Source organism: Archocentrus centrarchus, chromosome 17, assembly GCF_007364275.1.
Source record: "Archocentrus centrarchus isolate MPI-CPG fArcCen1 chromosome 17, fArcCen1, whole genome shotgun sequence".
Lineage (NCBI taxonomy): Eukaryota > Metazoa > Chordata > Actinopteri > Cichliformes > Cichlidae > Archocentrus > Archocentrus centrarchus.
This window is the reverse complement of record NC_044362.1, coordinates 17830684-17849985: the sequence shown is the minus strand read 5'-3', so window position 1 is coordinate 17849985 and position 19302 is coordinate 17830684. Positions and strand designations below refer to the sequence as shown.

Sequence of the window (19302 nt, the reverse complement as noted above, 5' to 3'; positions counted from 1 at the left end):
CTCGATTAACATTTTGCAGAGACTGTCAGTAATCACTCATTTTACAGAGGGGAAAAAAAAAAAGTCAGTGCACAGATATGATTTGGAGTAGAGAAAGAAAGAAATAATCAAATTTCAGTGTGATCCTGTGTTATATAATTGACTGCATTTCCTGCAGGCAGCTGGCAGTATCTCCACAGGAATTAATGATCTCCAGTGGGAGAGATCCTTTTAAGCACAGATTGAATAGTAATCCATGAATTTCTCCACTCGGAAGGCCTGAAATTCAAAATGAAACCCGTCTGAACACTTGAGTGTAAACATAAATAAAATAAAAACACACCTGTTTTAGCGTAAAACTATCATTGCTGGAAAATATGACCACTGTGTTATGCATTGCATTCTCCTCTTCCTCCTTGATTGGGTATGGGTTTTCTATTGTGGTGACCTGCACATAAGGAGAACAAACACAAAATAAACAGTGTGACAATGATAATGCTGCTTGGAGCGTTTCATATCAGTATCTATAGTTGAAGGGAAAACAATTTTAATGTTGCACAATATTAAAAATTTTTTTTAAATAAATAAATCTAAGCACACACACCCCAGGGTTGATGCTGGGACTCACTCCATTCTTCCCTCTGGCCCTGCCACGTCCAGCTCTACCTGACAGACCAGCTCCTCTTGGCCTCCTCCTCCCAGGAAAGCCTGAGCCACGACCCTGCAGAGGAAAGACCAAAACATAAGCCCTGATAATGACTAATTCACATTGTACAAACTAAACCAGGCAGATGAAAGCTCCATTTCTTCAAAGTTTGTTTCATTCCTGTATGTGCAGTTGCTCAGTAGACAAAGAATTAATGGTGCCCTTTACCCTCTCAAATTATGTACATCTTTACACTGCCCAGAGAGGTAATGAGTCTTTAGGTCCTGCATGATGAGCAATTTCCTTTTACATTCTGTTACAAATACGTTGCTTTAAGGTGTTTTGTTTTTTTTTGGTTTTTTTAAGAGTAAAAACTACAGTTCAGGAATGTGTAACATTTTACCATCATGCAAATGCTCAATAAGAAGGAAAAAAAATAATTCAGCCTGGTTCTTGACATTTTGATAATTGATGGAAATTACTGTTATTTTAGAAGTACACTTCAATTTCTGCCAGACAACCAGCATGTGACAAAGTGAAAAAAGCCTCTAAGCTGTTGTTCTTCCAACGCAAGTTTCACCCTGCCTTTGGCACCTTTCTGACAGGAGGCCTCTGCCTAATCATGAATGTCAGACTTACATCTAACTGAACTTCTCAGCACCTGCCCCAGAATCCCACATTTGGCCCTGATCCCAAACTCGGATCCCTCCTATTCAATATTCCTCCAAACCATCGCACGGCATGATGGTATTTAACCTGTGCTACACCCCCTACCTCAGAGCACAAATTAACCCTCACCCAGCTTTGCTAAGACTAATGGCTGTCACCATGGCAACAAACTGCCTTAGACTTCTCACAGAGTCAAAATCTGAGAGGAAAAATGTACTTTAATAAATATAACTACTTGAATGGGTTTAAGTGAAACACAGAGAACACATTAGTGCACTGCTGACAATGAGAAAATGGAATACTCAATGCAGGGATCAACCCATTGTCTGATATTCACCTCCCCCAAATATTGTCTATATAGTTATTTTTTAACCAATTAATTTAAATGCAGTGATCTAAAAATGTGTTACTATCTGTGGTGACCACTTTGTGGTCTCAGTGTCTTGCCCACAGCCCTCTGTTTGGGTAAATGTAACACTTAAGGCTACTGTGTTACAAAGGCAGGTGCAAGGCAGCTGAATTCACATAAGATCATGATCACAGTCACATGAGAATCCATCTTGACTGGCTTCAAGCTATGTGACTGCACAGTTGGTTCAAACCAATCAGTCTCCAATGAAGGAACAGTTGACCAATAAGGTCACGGATAATTGGATTTTTAGGCATAATGAGGCAGATGGTTCATTTGCCAAGTTTTTATTTTTTAAATGACCGCCTGCACGTCTCTTGTTTGTTCTTTACAGAGATGGCGAGACTTGTCTAATGGTAGCTCTTTCTGCTCTGCAGTCTCGGTGAGCTCAGCGTAGTGGCACATGAACCCTTCTGTTTGCAGTGGATTGGCAAATATTCTCTGGTGGATGTAATATACCTGGCCAGCCCAAACAAGTAAAATCTCGACATTGGAACTGAACGAACAGCTTCCAAAACTCTGCAGCTGGTTTTTCTTCTTTGCCAAGCTCTATGCCCTACAGTTTGAAGTTAGCTTTTGGTGGATGTCTATAAACAAATGGTTCATTGAAGTATTTTTTGAGAGTGACTGCCCTTCTCCAAACAGTTCCCAATGACGACTTCCCAGATGGTTCTGTGTAAGGTCTGAAATTAAGACCAAGAACCAAATATGGGTAGATTTTCCAAATGACAGGTAAACAATGAAAGACATAATTTAGGGAAGAAAAAAAAACAAAAAACATGTCAAGTGTATCAAACAGTGCTTTAGTGTCATTTATAGGGACACTGCTTTTGTCGTCTTTTGGAAGTTTCTCTCTCTCACAAAAATTCCACACCTGTGCTCTGTTAAGGTCTGGCCCTACTCTGTTTCTGATTGGCTGAACCTGACATTTCTGTGTAACCCTAACATCCACCTGTAACCCTAACAAGGTCATCTTTGGGGAGCAAGCGGAGGTGTGTTTGAAAGGCAAACTAGCACAAACTAGCACCAACACCATACTCCATACATTATGATCTGTTAACTACAAGAACAAGAATGCCCAGTTACATTACATTAAGAGTGTCAGTAATACGGTTTTGGTGGTATTCAAGTAACAAAAAATACAATTCATTTGCCTTGTAACAGCATAAATAATATTTAAAAGTTATGCATTGTTATAGTACTCTAAATTGTTTTAACACCAAGAGTTCATTCTTTTTCTCCCTTTTTATTCTGCAAATCTATATCCATTTCAAATGTTTGTCTTCAGCTTTGAAAACAAATGCATTTGTTTTTTTCCCTACACTTAGGATAATGTAGCTGCTGGCAAATACAAACCCTTGAGTAACCCTTTACCTTCACTTCACATGGTTAGCTGCCTGTTGCTGTGTGCCGAGTATCTACCTGAGTCAGTCTCAAGTAACCCACAGAAAGCAAACTATACAGAAGCAACGCAACCAGAAAAACCAAACCGGTAGACACAGCTTCTTCTGTGAGCTTAAATTCTTGTAGCACATCTCCTTTGTTTTTTTTTTTATTTGGTTTGTTTGTTTTTGTTTGTCTGGTGTCTTAATTGATGTGTTCAGCTAATAGGGATCCTCGTTCTGTACAGCACTTCTCACAGCAGCAAACATTATAGGTGAAACAGTATTGAGAGCTACAGTACAGTGCAAAAGTCTGGAGCCACCCCTCATTTCTTTATATTTTACTAGGAAATTGGTGATTTATTTAATTCTGGAAACATGTACAGAAATATAGCATATAAGGCAAAAACAGAGTTTGTACAATTCTAACCAGCTTGAAAGAAATCCTCGACAGTGTGTTTTTGTGATCATTGTCAAGATGAAAAATGAAGTCACTGTCAGTCAGACATTTTCCAAATGGTACTGGATGGTGGATCAAATCTGACCTGTGTTTCTAAGATCCCCAACACCAATGACTGAAATGCAGCCCCAAACTTAACAAAGCCTCCACCGTGTTTTACAGATTGCTGTAGACACTCAATGTTGTCCTTTTCTCTTCTCACCTCCTCCATACATAGTGACAATGATTGGAACCAAAAATTGCAGGTTCACAAGATCCACTGCCACTGATTTTCAGTACAGGTCTTGTGTAATTTGGCATACCTCAGCATACCTTTCTCCCCATTTCCATTTCTTATAAATGGTGAACAGTAGTTTGACCAACTAGATGCATCTCTCAGGTCAAGTCTTTTGGTGACTTTATCTTATTTCTTAAGGACATGACTTTCAGATACTTTTCATCCGCTATAGATACTTCTTCAGGCTTTCAGAGAATGCCCGGAGAACGATTGCTCAAGACCACATTAAGAAAAAAACTCCAACATACTAGAAAGTCTGGCTCCTTGAAAGCAAAATACCAAGAAATGAAAGGTGGCTTAAGACTTTTGCACATTACTGCACATCATGCATTTCAGCTAGGCACCAGAATGGCAGCATGTTAAAAAATTAAATGAAATCCTATTCAGCACTACACCATACTGTTGAAAACGCCTTTCAAATCTAAAAACCCACAAAAATCCCTTGTTCATACAGAGTTATATTTCACTTTCACCCTAGAAACATCATTAGCTTCGTCACTGATATGTGACTACTACTCTCACTTTAAGTTTACGGTAATTGTTGTTGTTGGCTTCAGTACACATTAGTGACATTCAGGGACACTCAGGGAGTGTGTGTCACTTTGGCAAACAGAGGGCAGCTGCTGCACTGCCGTCTCTGGCGAGCCATGGTATTTACCACTCTGATGCTCCAGCCGGGACTGCCAGAGGACTGCCTGGTCTTTAGGACGTCCCAACCCTCTGGCTGGTCTGGTGACCAGGACAAGGGTGAGCTCACACTGCTATGGGGACTCCATGCACCCTAAGGTAAGGAGGGGTGGGTGAGAGGGTGAGAGAGTGAGAGGGAGAGAGGGAGGAGGGCGACAAAAAACAAACAAACAAAAAAAAAACGCAGCAACTTAAAAACCAAGCCAGCAAAGAAACAAAACATACAAAGAAAGATGTTAGAGAAATGTAGTGAGCTCCTAATGTAGCCATTTGGGAATCACTCAATACACACCCAACTGTGCAGAGGTACGAGAGAGCATCTGATATGCCGAAGTAGAAAGAGGATGAGTTATTAGGTTGCATTCTCTGTTAAAGCCAATCCTTTCATGCACATGAGCTTAAGAACAATCTTTGTGTTAGTTGCTTTTCAAACAGCAGAATTTGCCAGGGGTATCGTGGCACCGTGAAGCAGGAAACATGGCCCTGCTATACCTCTTGACATGACAACAGAGTATGTTTGGCATGTTGACAAAACAGGGCCACTGTGTCAGTACCTCAGTAGATGAGTGCATCAGATAAAAGCATGCTAAAGAAGAGAAGCAATCAAATTTTTTAGAAGAGATTTCCCCTGGCCCTGTGTAACAAATTAGTTTGAGTCACAATGTTGATTTTAGAAACGGGATATATGTAAAAAGAAACAAACTGAGTTAGTCTGCCCTCACTGGCATCATTTACAATGTATTACAGTGATTCATTTTGTTGAGTCTCTGCATTTAGTTTATGTTATAGTATCTAAACACTAACATTATGCGATTAAATGTTTGGGTTTTTTTTAATAGCCACATGTCACTCACTTTCACTTATGGTATAATATGAAGATAAATAGGATGCGATAATGGCAATGGTCACTGCAAATTGTGATTTGATGAATGCTCGTCCTCAGTAGGACACAGCGACACATGTTTGCAACATGGACGTGAGATGAACAGAGAAAGTGATAGCAATGTTAAAGGTGGAACACAGTGAGGGCTGTCAGGAAAAGGTGATTTAGCTATATAAAATAATTATAGCTCCTACAGAAAATAAGAGTCAACTCAGATCTACATAGACACTGTGACTAATCTTATGGTGTCCAATCATTTGAAAAGAGTGCAAGGAGCAGAGAGAGCATCATTCACTGTGCTGTCTTTCTGCTATATCACTGAAAAACATTTCAAACCACACTACTTTCTTCAGTCCTTTCAACCCGCAAAAACCCAAACAAACTTCATAAAGCCAAACCCACACAACAGGACACACGCACACCGACCCACATAGACTTAGGAGTACACAAGATACAAGCACCAGTTGTTAACCTACACTGATTTGGTTTATTAGTGGGACAGGGAACACCAAAGACAACCAGACAGTGACAGAAGGGAACTCAACTGTCACTGTGACGTGATGTCCAGGTTCCTACCTGTTTCACTCGGGGCCTCCCAGGAGAAAACTTCCTCTTGGTGATGGCTGGCTTTCCCATCCCAATTTTGGGGGTGAATGCTATGAGGGTGGTGGTGGGCATTACACTGCTGTGGTCACTCAGTGACGTTAGAATCTGGGTCTGGGTTAGTTCTCTGGGGGATGTCCCTCGGGCCAGAGGGGAGGAGTGAGAAGGAGAAGAAACCATTTCAGCTAACCTTTCCACAGAAGTTTTAAGGGGTTTCTCCTCTAAAGACAAGCTGGGAAATGACAGACTTGGCTTCTCCGGTGTAGTGTCCATCTCTTCTGATGTAGAAGCGGAGGGCTTAACAGTCTCTGCCAGGTTTCTGTGAAAAATACCCTCTCTCCTGTCACTGTTAAGTTCTTTTGGATTAGTTTCCAGGAAAGAACCCCTGACTACATCCATACTTGAAGGCTGGGGTAGTGAGACTACCATTGGTTGGTCCGTGAAGGGTACTGATGCAGTACCTGGTTCTTTGGTGGTTGAGATGATGGCCTTAAAATCCTTTGTGCTGGGGTTGAGCATGCCCTGCTCAGGGCAGGCTTCAGTATTTGCTGGTTTACTCTGTAATGTGGTGTCCTGTGTCTGTACTCCCTCCATAGTGTGTTGGGCTGGAATAGACTCCTGGCTCAAAGTCATCGAAGACGCAGGACTCTCAGTTGATGTAAGCTGGGCTCTTACTGCTGGTTTTGTTTCTGAAGAAGGAAATGCACAATGGTCACAGCAACAAAAACGCATCTGAATAGTGTTATATTATAGAAAAGAGAGAAAAAAAAAGTAGTAAAGATAAAGTAGTAAATAAATAGGCTGCATGTACAAACCTGGTTTGATTTCTGCTGGAATTTTGACAGAAGGTTCAGCGACCTGCCTCTCGATAATGTCTGCTCCCACCGAGAAGTCTAAAAGAGAGATTCAATATTAAAAAGATCAGGTATAAAATATACATCTTTTTTTCATTAAAAGCAAGAACTCAGACTCTGGAGATATTGTGAACAAAGTTAAAGTGGCTTGAGAATAAAGAAAGCAGCCCACAGGCACAGATTGGATTTGGAAACGGAGCAGTTAAACTGACTACAAGATGATAATTCTCTAAGAATGATGCTTGCACCAATTCTAAAACCACTCATCTCAAATCAACTAGTAAAAACAAACAAAACCACACAATGGTGTAGTTCCCTGAGACAATGATACAAATGTCAATCTCTTTTACTTGTCAAAGTGCTGTGGACAGAAAGGAGTTGATTTTGGGGAACAAGTGGTCGCAGTGCAAAAAACCACGAGGCAAGCTTGTATTATATGACCTACATTTTGGTATTAATCTAGTGTCTCCTGTTTTCTCTCACTCTCTTTGGTTTTGTGATAAGTCCTCCCCTCTCTATTTGGTTTTATAGCAAAGACAGCAATGCGTTTGACTACTCTGGCATGAATAGATCTAGTCATTACTGGCTATCAGGAATCCAAACATCGAGCCAGTATTCTGCCAGACAGCCTCTGACAGTACAGATAGCCTAGTCTTAAGGAGGTGCCCACCATTTCAATCCACAAGTTCCCATGTCATACTGATCCTGACACACACATGCACCTGCTACGCATCTCTGCCAGGGAAGGGAGTAACCATGACAACCAACATCCCAGGGTCTGTGTGCTCTGGGCTCATGACTGTGCAGCTTGCAGGTGCTCATCCGGTGCTGATGCCAGAGAGTCAATTAGAGAGATGGGCCTCCAACCATCTCCAGCCATCAGCTATTGACCAAGCTGAACACACATTCACATTCATATTAACACCCTACTTCCTATATCTCCTACAGTGAATAAGGTGATGGTTTAGATAAACATCCAGCTTTGATTAATGCAGCAAAGGCCTAAAGTCACGTCTAGTCTGCATTCACAGAATGGATCTAACAGCATCTGTCAGTTAAGTCACTGTAAGCCTGTTGTTAAACCCTGAGTGGTGGTGAATCCTGGCAGGTGATAAATAGCTCTGGTTAATGACTTTAATTGCATTACATGAGTGGGCAGCTGGCAGCATAGTCATCACATATAAAAAAAAAAAAAAGGAAAAAAGTTGAAAAAAAATGAGCATAAATTAAGTACAGTTCCTTTTTTTTTTTTTATAAAGTATCCTATTAATGCCTATTGAAAAAATATAGCTGCTCAATTCACCTGATTTAAAAGCCTTTAACCCCAGATCCTAAACATTATCCTGTCAGTGAGAAAAGTATGACATATTAAGAAAAGGGTAGGAATCTTTTTTTTTTTTTTGTTAACAGTAAAGAATAAAAAATTAATGCAAAATATCACAAGTCCACTCTTGGCAGCACAGTGAAGTGGGGGTTAGCCCTGCTGCCTGTGTGGAGTTTGCATGTTCTCCCTGTGTCTGCATGGGTTCTCCCCAAGTACTCCAGCTTCCTCCCACAGTCCAAGTCATGTAGTTAGTGGGGTTACGTTAGTTAGTGATTCTAAATTACCCATAGGAGTGAATGTGAGTGTGAATGGTTGTTTGTCTCTCCGTGCTGGCTCTGTGACAGACTGGCGACCTGTCCAGGGTGTACCCTGCCTCTTGCCCTATGGCAGCTCCAGCTCCGGCGCCGTTGCCCCATCCCCCCACCGAATTGGATAAGTGGAATAAAATGGATAGATGGATAACAAGTTCACTCAACATGCCTTTAAAACCCACACTGGATAACTCACTGCCTTGCCAGCTAAATCCAATAATGAAACAGTGCATAGCTACAGGACAAGTAAAATGAGAGAACATTTATATGGTGAGCAGTGCGGGCAAGCTGTGTGAACAGTAATTAATGAATGAGCCAGCATAGCTCAAAGGCAGGTTAGCAGTCAGGGGATCAGCGATATCACCATCATGCTACTCCGATCCATTCTCTCATCAGAGGAGTCTGCTGCTTAGACAAGAGTGGGCAGCAGAGCTGCCACTGGCATCCCCAGCTCACCGTATATTTCACTGATATTGCACTCTAGTGCTGGCAAACCTCACAGGCACTAGAATTGAGATGCAGCTCTGAGCTTCATGCAAGCAGATTCCAGCATTGTGCAACTCAAAGTGGCAATAAAGCTTGCACCATAATGGAATACAAACACACTGCAACTAGCAGAAACAACAAGCAGATGCAGTTCAAGTTTATTACAGGAATGGCGCTTCAGCTTGTGAATGTCCTTTAAAAAAAACAACAAAAAAAAACAAAAAACAAAAACACCACCAAACAAACCAAATAAACACACAAACTGGTGTGCACATCAAGTCTTGATTTCAAGCTTGAATTCAAGTTCAGTCCTAAATCTCTCTGATAGTTATGATCACCTGCTTCCGAAAGCCACAACTGAGAAAATCAAAAGACTGGGGGGAAAATAAAACAAATAAAAAAAATGTTTCAGGATACCTTTTCTGGCCTACTTCTCCATCTGCCCCCCCAGTGAAGTATCACTAGCATGTTTTGCCAAGTTGATAAGCTGAGCTGTTACCTGGAAAGTTTATTTAAAGCTCAACCACAAGCAGCTAACTTGATGCCAATTGAAATGTTTTGTGTTAAATTTTGATACATGCAAGCAAATATTTGAAAAATAGTAGCTCTATAAAGTAAAACAGATGATCAATTCTTCATTAACAGCGACAGGCCTTACATATCATCTTCCCCACAGACAGGATGGGGAAACAAAGTACTTGAAATTTTCAAAACACAGAATTACAAAGACAATACAGTCGCTTTAATCTGCTGCTAGTAGGACACCATCTGTTTATTTGGGAGTCCTCAGAAAGGCCTCCAAATAAAAAAGGCAGTGCTTCTCTTTAGTGTTTGTCCAAACAACTCTTCAGTGTTTTCATCTGCAACAACTGAGACTTTCAAAACTTCATCAGTGCTGATGCTACAGCGAAAATTGATGTTTCATAGCTGAGACTTTCAACTGCTTCTGCATGGCTAGAGGCTGAGTCAATGAATCCCCAACTTCAAAGACAAAGACAGTCTTTCATATTTAATCATATAACCTAGGTGTTTGGTATTACGTATAATCAAAAGAATAACTTTCCTTGTCCTTGCAACAACAAGATATGATTAACAAGCTAATAAACAGATTAGGTTCTTATGAGCGATACACTTGAGCACAGATTAAAATAAAAGATTCCAAGATATATTTAAAAAAAAAAAAAAGAAAAAGACAAGGTGAAAGGATCAGAGTAATCTGTGTATAATGTAACCTGTTTGGAACAAAGACCTACCAGGCTTCTGGTCTGATGTGGCCAGCTTCTCCTCCTGGACGGTAGCCTGAAGAGGCTCTGGATCTGAGTGCAATGGAACAGCAAGTAATTCCGGTTTTGGGTCATTGTGCATTTCAGGAGGCAGCTGATTGCCAAGTTCTAGATCTGTGTGCTTTTGAACCAGCTGTAGGCCAGTCTCACAGTTTGTGTGCATGGAGGCTGGCTGAGGGCTGAGCTCTGGGCCAGTGTCCATATCCTCTGTCTGTAGCGCCTGCTCTGCAGCAGGAGACTTGCAGTTGGAACAAACATAGTCCTCTCTGGGGTGGATTTCTGCTTGGCCTGAGTTCTGACGCTCACACTCCAGGTGTAGCCATCTGAAAGGAGTGCAAAGGAATTTAAGAGACTGTTCAATGGGGCAATCCTAAAATTGGACTTATTCATGTTATCTAAGTGTGATGAATTCCTCACATGCAGGAACACTGCATGTGAGGAATTGCAATTGAAGTTTCTTACCTTTTACAAGTGTGGCAGAATAGTAAGTCTTTGTGATGCTCAGGGTCCAAGATGCAGGCACACATAGGACAGCACAGAGCAGGGTCCTGATTTTGGACACAGTTCTCGCACAGCAGGCTGGTGTGGTGCCACTGCCCGCTAGTTCGCGTTCCACATTGAATGCAAACTCTGCAGTTCTGAGGAGAGAACGAAGATGACATCCAAAGCAGTTCAGCCTCAGTGTAGTAAGAATTCAGTGCTGCTGCTACACCAATTTGGCATTTCAATCATGGACTGGGAACCAAGGATAAAACCTGTACAGACCTGGAGTTTAGTGCAAGTTTATAAAATTAATAAAGACTCTTTCAGTAAAACCTAAATATAGAGTAGGGCAGTGTGACACACAAAAAAACGACTTGATGACAAGGATAAATTGGGCAACTTTCTAACCAGAAAAATCCTTTAGACAAGTTTTCAATAATCTGGTAGACATTGTGTCCACATACCTTTATAATTTCATCAGTAAGCATTAATATTTCTTTTATATGTTTTAGAGTGAAAGAAGAAAATTTGAAATGCTGGCATCAAAATATTCAGGTTATAGCTACAAAACTGCATGATACTGCCAAGCAGAGTTACAAATGACCAAGAGCTGAAATCAAAGGAGGATTACAATGATCAAAACATGGAGGACATATGAGCAGCTATATTTTTTAGATTCTTTTTAAACAGACAATTATCACATAAAAACATACACACACAGAAACAGGGCTTTATACATATTTACACACACGGCTTTTCCAGGACAGAATATTTTTTTGGCATCACTCAAGAGAGGCTGTAAAATCATCAGTATTGTTAGAATGTGTTTTTTTTTTTTTTTTTTTTTTAATCAGTTTTGGTAAATGGTTTAATTTACTCAAACAGACATTTCTGTGTATCAAATGGTCAAAAATAACAGGAAAATGTATACATTTTGTCAAATGGGTAAAAAAATTCATTGCCTTTACTATATGTAGATCAATCACACAGAGTGGAAAAAAAAAAAAAGTAGAGGTGATTTGGCTTCCATTTCATTAGTATGTCTCTTGAGTGTTACTATTCATTTATAACAGGAAGTGAAGAAAGACCATTTAAATTCCAACAAAATCATCACACCACTACTGGTTTCATCCACCCATCTCATCTTACTGGAGATACATGGTAATGCATATTCAACATACACCAACACATATAGAATTTCTGCTGATATATTCACATCCAAATTTTTTACTCCCTGAAAGATGATATTTAACATAGTGAGTGCTGTTTTCCATAAGACAAAGCCATTAACGCTTGCTCTTAAAAAGACTGCCAGCACTTGCTTTAACTTAGCGGTTTACTCGGCTAACAAGTCACTGAGTTTGCGTAAGCTTTTTTCCTATGGTACAGTCAACGATTCTAGAGTTCATACTTAAAGCCACATCACAGGAGCCTCACAAAATACTGAAACTGGAACAATGACTCATTTTTCTCAAAACAAAACCACCATATGAGTGGGGGACATCGGCTATGGGCAGGTGCTCCGGAGAAGCAAGCACCAAGGATGTGCGTGTGTGGGTGAAATGCCCCTGTGCTGAGTCAAACAGAGAAGCCAAGTGTAAAGACCTTTCATCATCTGCTGCCTCTATTGCTATGCCCTACTCCAACTGCTGCTGCAAAAAGAAATATTAGGTGGTGTTAACCAGCCAGCTGAGTGGCAAACACACCACACACACAGCCAGACAGAGTTATCTTTCAGCACCGAGGCTGAACTGAAGCCTCTAAAAGATCAGCCGATCTGAGTCATTCATAACCACAGAAAGCGCAAATACAAAACATCAAAAAGTCATATTCTCATGGGTGTCATATTCTATGTAAGAGGCCCAACTATCGCATCTTACATATTTTTCCACATTGTATTGTGCACACATCTGGGAATTTGGTGACTGCACCGGATGAAGGCAATCCAGTTATCCTCAACACTTTACAATAGTGTATATAGTTTTACTTATAAGCCAGTATTTTTTCTTTTTTTTTTTTTTTTTTGTAAATCAATATTTAAAAAAGCATTCAACAATTTCTATCAGTTCTTTCCTACCTGACATCTCCATCCATTGGTGGGAAGAGAGTCTATAGCAGGCTGCAGACAGAAAGTATGGTAACCTTTGTCACACATGTCACACACCAGCATTTTAGTGTCCTCTCCTGGATTCCTACAAAGACAGAAGAAAAAAGTTTTAGGGTTGGGCTTTTTTTGGTTATTTATTTTTTTGGTATTTCAATACATTTTTAATAAGCTATAGGATGAGACAATACCATTTATAATTATATAATTTTATGCTGCCTTACTTCCTTAAGATCTGTAAGTGTTTGCTCTGGTTTTACAGGACCTTCCATCACTCTCAGAAAATTGCCAAAAACACTCAGTTACTGGCCAAGTCTTTTTTGTTTTTGTTTTTTTGGCATGAATAAAATCTAAGTGTAAATAAAATGCAGTGTATTCAACTTTATCTAAAATATTTTAAGTCTGGGCCACAAAAATCACCACTTAGCTTTGGGTTTCTATATTTCCATGTTTAACTTCTTTCTGTACGTCAACCAGTACCAACTGAACCGGGAACGTCGTGTTGGAGTTGGGGCTAATAAAGACTTCAAAATCTGCCTATAAAACTCTATGCTATGAAAACAAGAACATGGCTACATTGGCAGAATACAGACTACTGTGTTAAAACTGTGAGGAAGTTAACCTAGAGCTATAGCACATTATATAATCAATTTGTTTTATCGAAGATTTGCATAAACCAGTGTCTTCTGCTTGTCATAACTTTCACAGCATATTGCGATGGAGTGAGACGAAAAACACAACAAACAGTTCTTTACAATTGTATGAATTGCAGTGACCCATCAGGCTGCAGAGCAGGCCAATAAGATCAACAAAGAAAGTGAATCAGAATCCAGCTGTCACCAGTCATGGCTGATCAGAAAATGGTTATTTCCGGTCACTGGCTAATTGATCAGTGCATCTCTGAACATTACAAGTGCTAAACTGCGTATATATTAATACTCAGTCATAATGAAATCCGACACATTTGAAGGCTAAACAAGGGAGTACATATATTCCTAACCAAAAACTTTTAGACATAATCCAACAAGTGGCAGAGTCTTAAGATATTATCTTTTTCAAAAGTTTAACAACACTGGAAATACTTTTATGTGTTATTAATTTACTCATTTATGCTCTGCCTGAAATTGCTTGAATCAGCATACTGTTGCAGCTTTCCAAACCTGTGCAGTGCGTTGCCAACAAGGAAGCTGCAGAGTGCCATCTGGTGGACCAACTATACAATGTCACTCACAACATAGCTGAAGGGTGTTTCTCTCATTTCTTCTTTGCTTTTAATTTTCTTTCATGGGCCTTTACAAATGCTGATATCAATAGGTCGGCAAATGATTAATATCAGACGACAATACTGGCCTGCCGTATTATCACTGGTACACTGGTGTGGAGACAATTGAGTGTAAACTATAGCTATATGCTGATGATGCAATTTAGTTCATTACAAAATTACACAAATCTATTATAAAAATGTTTTAAAACATTTAGGGATACCTCCTCTTCGTAAGTATAAACAACAATCTACATAGGTAACAGGGACACAAATTATGCTGAAGATAGAACAGTTTCTTGCAAAATAGCAGAAATGTTAATATGCTGAAATATTAGTCTTGCTGATTTACAGTAGCTTGAAGCCTGTAGCTCGAAGCATGTGGCTCTGCAAAGAGGGTGTAAGAAGCTGCTACATCTCCAACTGTAGCATTGGCCATAATGCCAAGGAATTGGCTTCAGTAAAAAGATCTTAAAAAGGAATCGGACTGTCTAAAAATGAATCACAAACCCCTACATATCTTGCAAAATATAATATGCAGTTACAGTATGGTAGTAGGGTCTATCTAAATGAAGTATTTAATACTCAATGGACAGTGGTTACCCCAGGCAAACAGGCCAGATTGCAACCAGCGCTCTTGTGCTGTTTAAATAAGGTCAGAGGTTATAAGACTGAGCTTCAGGGTACAATGTCCAGTCAGCTCCTCACAAACCACAGAGGTATAAACAAACATGCAGTAAGCATGAAGCCTGGTAGCTTTGCCGAAATTAAGAAGGAAAAAGCAAACAAAAAGGACAAAAACACTGAGCGTGAAATATTGAGAACTGTTATTTAGAGGGGAGAGAAAGTGACTCACTTGCACGTCTGGCAGACTTTGCACTCAGGGCACTGCCAACCTGCCCTCCTTAGAGGGGTCACAGCCATGTCCAGGCACATCCCATGGTAATGCAGACCACAACTGGTGCAAAAGAGCTGGTCCAGTAGATCCCCTGGGCTATCGCATAGTACGCAATTTATATCATCTACAACTGAACAGTTGGATGAAAAGAACAGACAAGAACAGTTTATACAATGCAATTTAGTCTTTTTTATCTGCATTATTTACATCAAATTTTTCAAAACTTACATTTGTGAGTGGCCAATTCAATGTGTTCTGGGCATAAGAGTGCGAGACTTCTGATATCCTGAAAAGTCCCAGCTGCCCCCGCACAGGGGTAATGATAGAGTTGAGCACATCCTTCAGCACAGCACTTAATGGATGCTCCAAGGCGCTTACAGTATGCACAGTGCTGCGATGAAAAAAAGAGAGATCTTAAAATATGCCTAAAATGTTCCTTTTCTGCAACCAAAATATATTGTTTGAACGCTAACAAAAATAAAGTAGGGACTTTCTATAAATGATAAATGCCTGATTTCACTTAAGAGGGAGGGGGAAAAAAATCAGAAGGGAGTTTACTAGTAGATTGTTTTTTTTTTTTTGGTCTTGTACTTCCACCTTCCCCATCAAAGAACACCTGTCAGATCAACCATCAGATCCAGGCAGCACCTCCTTCCTCTTTTCTGAACTGTTTTAACTTTGGTATTTCTTCAGTCTTCTTCAGTAATTTATCTGGATTCTGAGCTCAGGATCAGGACACCTATTTAAAGCCCCATTTTAGCTACCTGCTAATCACGCTAGAAGAACCTTACCCATTCCCATTTCTCTGAGTTCCATGAGTGTGTACTAGTAACCACTTGGAGATCAAGTGGCAGTATTGCTAATGGGTCGCACACACGATGGGCAGTGAAAAAAGGATCAGAGCCCTTTAAGCAGTACCACTTCTACCGCTAGAACCCAAGCTGCCATGAGAGCTCAGCCCTGATGAGTGGTGTGACCTTTTCCATTTCACAGCTGAGAGATCCACGCTGCCAGACCGACCTTTACCAGCTAGTCTGATCCATCAGCTTTGCTGTGTTTCACTGAATCAGTCCCTCCCCTGCTGCCCCAACACATTAAGATGGTGTTAACACCCATTAGTCCATGGATGTTCTCACTTGACTCACCTTTGTGCTCCCTGAGTCAATGGCTCTGTCCACATTAAGCAGAGATTGTCCCTCGCCCTCACAAACACCGTCAGACCACAAGGCACAACTCTGATGTGCCCAGCACTGCCCTAAAATTTTAAGACATGACAGATGTGATAACAAATAACTGGATTTCAAAAATGAGATCAATTCGATAATATATAATGCACGTACACTTGTTAACTGCATTAAGACTGCAAGCAATTATTGTTGAAAAGGAGAAAAAGGTTTAGCCCTTTAGACATACCTGACTCAAAGAGAGACTGGACATTGAGATCTTGTGGAAGGCCGACACGAGAAAGCTCATCCCAAAATCGACTGGCTGGGTCTGGTTCATCTTCGCAGCCTTCAGACCCACTGGAACAAAGAAAAAGGTTTGCAAAAAGGCATCTCAGCAGAGAATTTCTTTATGTAGAGAACAGCTTCAAAAAATGTGCTATGCAACAGAAGGACAGCCTGAAACAACTTAGGAATAAATTGAGGACAGAGACATAAAGGTAGAGGATGTGCAGTTTTTACAAAAGCAAAGAAATCAAGACAGAATGAGCTGGGGGAAAAAATGTCAGTCCAAGTAAAAGGCTGTGGGGGAGGTGGGGTGGAGGAAGAGGAGGAGGAGGAGGAGGAAGGGAAGGAGGGCCATCTTGTTTAGCGTGTGCACAAGAGGCTGGCTGTTCTGTCTCATAAAATCTGTTGAAAGGGATGCGTTTCTCCCAAGTCCCCGGCTTAAACTAGTGAGCAGGATAGGATGTAGAATATGTGGAGGGGGAGCATTAACATTTAAAGGAGACCTTGGTTCCAGAAAACAAAATAACAGCCAAAATCAAGAAAGGGTTTCTAGAAACACGATGGAAGCCTATTGCTTACAGTTTTATGAGCAATTATGAAATGATATTCTCCCCTCATCTATTTTTTTTTCTCAGTCTAAATAATATACAATTTACTTCTCCGACGGGCTCCATCATCTGCCTCCATGTGGCACAACTAAAGCCTGGGCTCAATGACCAATCACACAAACAGCATACCAGCTATTGGTTGGCTTGGCCTGCTGCCAGACCCATAATGCTCTCACTGGCCATTACAGTACTGGGAACCTAGAGAGACAACTAACTGGTTTCAAAGGACCAAAACAAGTGCAGGGAGGGTCTTTTATTAGTACGATTTGCATGTGTGTGTGTGCTTACAAACACAAGGCTCTTGTGTAACCTTTGCTTGACAGTTGGGTGTGTATGTTAGCTGTGATCATATTAACCACCGCCGCTGTTTCCTTTTGACAAGACAATAAATTCAACCAAAAGAAAAATCTTTTGAATCCTTTTTTCATAAGAGTAACAAGTTTTCACAAGATTTCACAGCATCATCATTGTGTAGAAGCCAAGGACAAAAAAGAACAATAAAGTGAGGCAGTTAGCAAATTTTGATTTCTTGCAGCTCATTAACTCACGACTGGGAAGCACTGCAGATCGCTTTCCTCTCCTGACCATCACAGACAGCCAAACTATTTGTGACAACAATGTCGGCCAGGCCTACTTACGTCTTCTTTTCCTTCTGTCCTGAGGTGGTCTCTTCGGCCATTTTTGGCAGAGCAGTTTTATCACCATCGCTGCCGTCGCCTGTTGAGCTCCCGTCAGCCTTGTGGCTGAAGAGTGCTTCAAGCTGAGATGTGACGGTGAATACTTGTAGATCCCCTTGACCCAGAAGACTACGGCCACCGCAGTAACAGAAGGCACAGAGACGCTCACTGAAACAAAGAAAATGGGTGGTGGGGGGTGTTTAATTATATATACCTTCTGTGACTTAATACAGTGCCATGCATGTCACCATGAATTAAGGCCTCCGTCTTCTGGCAATGGGACTGTCTGAGCTGCGGCATACATAAAAGCTCACAAAGCAAAGCAGTCACACTGTCTACACACACAGTTAGAAGCACATAATTTGTAAAAAAAAAAAATATATATATATATATATATAAAATGTATTCAAGTAGCAGGCCAGACTGTTTTGTACACAGACCCTGTAATTGTGAAAGAAATAGTAGGTAGACAAGTTCAGTGTTAATAATCCAGATTCCATGTGAGAAAGCCATCTTGGAGAATAAGTGGTAAACAGAAAAGCAGCAGAACAGTAGCCAATAGCTGGAAAGTTGAGAAATAGAGTGAGCAGCAAATATTTATCACATTAAGTGATGAGACGGTACTGTTAATAAGATCCCAGGAGAGGCTCCTGATCTGCTTTCCATCACCAACATTGATCGAACAGACAGGCCAGAAGACTGATTACAACCTTTAACAAAGCGGCACCTGGGAAGAAAACGCTGCTTCTACCTGCTGATGACTCCCATTTAATCCATCCATGCATGTGTACACAGCAAGCCAAATAGTCACACTCTTAGACTGGTGCTTACATATGTATACATTCATAAAAACACAATGTAAAAAGAAAAAAAATATGCAGAGTCTCTCACACACAGTTCTTCATTTCTCAAAAACAATTCTGGGAAAGTTAATAAATTTTTTAACCTGCTTTTGACTTCTCTACTCGCTGGGACAGATGGTCCTGCTGAATTCTCAGCTAGAGGGCTCTGGGCCAGAGGGGAAGAGGGCTTGTCATCCTCTGGCACCTCAGTGGTCACCACTTCCACAGTCTCCACCGGCTGGATTTGTGTTTCTGATGGTAAAAATGAAAAGAAAAAAAAAAGATCTGTTAGGCAGTAAAGCAACAACTAAGCACTGCATTGTTCCCGTGAATGCGTGAATAACACAGCCTCTGTAGTGCTGGTAAATGCTCCTCGATTCACTGCCAATTATGACTGTATGATTAGCATATAGCTCCTGACAGACACAAGCTGTTATGAGGCAGGTTGGTTACATTCTAGTCCTTTTCCTCCAGGTTAGAAACACAGCTATTATTAGTGAGATGAATAGCTATACATGAGGACCATATGCTCAAGCACTGATTATAGTAAACTCACTGGGAATATCAAGGTCTTGTACAGAACAGTGATAACAATCAACGGCATGGCTGTCAAAATATCTCAAGTAGCTAGAATTAATATTTTGGGGGAATGGAAAAAAGTTCCATAATAGACTCCAGCCATATCCAACATATCATGACTGCTTTTAATTTTAATTTAATTGATG

At 40.6% G+C, this 19302-nt stretch overlaps 1 protein-coding gene across 5 annotated transcripts in view; it reads right to left on the bottom strand.

The window, feature by feature from the left end:
* The window catches only part of kmt2cb (lysine (K)-specific methyltransferase 2Cb), a 97646-nt gene that overhangs the window by 33172 nt on the left and 45172 nt on the right, over positions 1 to 19302 (bottom strand). For 4 of the 5 annotated variants that reach the window (XM_030750991.1, XM_030750992.1, XM_030750994.1 and 1 more), the window contains exons 4-17: positions 18682 to 18829; positions 17697 to 17903; positions 16413 to 16522; positions 16145 to 16254; positions 15228 to 15390; positions 14958 to 15129; positions 12814 to 12928; positions 10716 to 10891; positions 10224 to 10576; positions 6811 to 6888; positions 5969 to 6684; positions 4481 to 4603; positions 584 to 700; positions 323 to 427 (exon numbers count right to left, since the gene is read on the bottom strand). In XM_030750991.1, the coding sequence (XP_030606851.1) occupies positions 323 to 427; positions 584 to 700; positions 4481 to 4603; positions 5969 to 6684; positions 6811 to 6888; positions 10224 to 10576; positions 10716 to 10891; positions 12814 to 12928; positions 14958 to 15129; positions 15228 to 15390; positions 16145 to 16254; positions 16413 to 16522; positions 17697 to 17903; positions 18682 to 18829 (2693 nt within the window). Of the gene's footprint in view, positions 1 to 322; positions 428 to 583; positions 701 to 1264; positions 1406 to 4480; positions 4604 to 5968; positions 6685 to 6810; positions 6889 to 10223; positions 10577 to 10715; positions 10892 to 12813; positions 12929 to 14957; positions 15130 to 15227; positions 15391 to 16144; positions 16255 to 16412; positions 16523 to 17696; positions 17904 to 18681; positions 18830 to 19302 lie in introns of those variants that run through there. The other variant, XM_030750996.1, reaches the window with a different exon arrangement.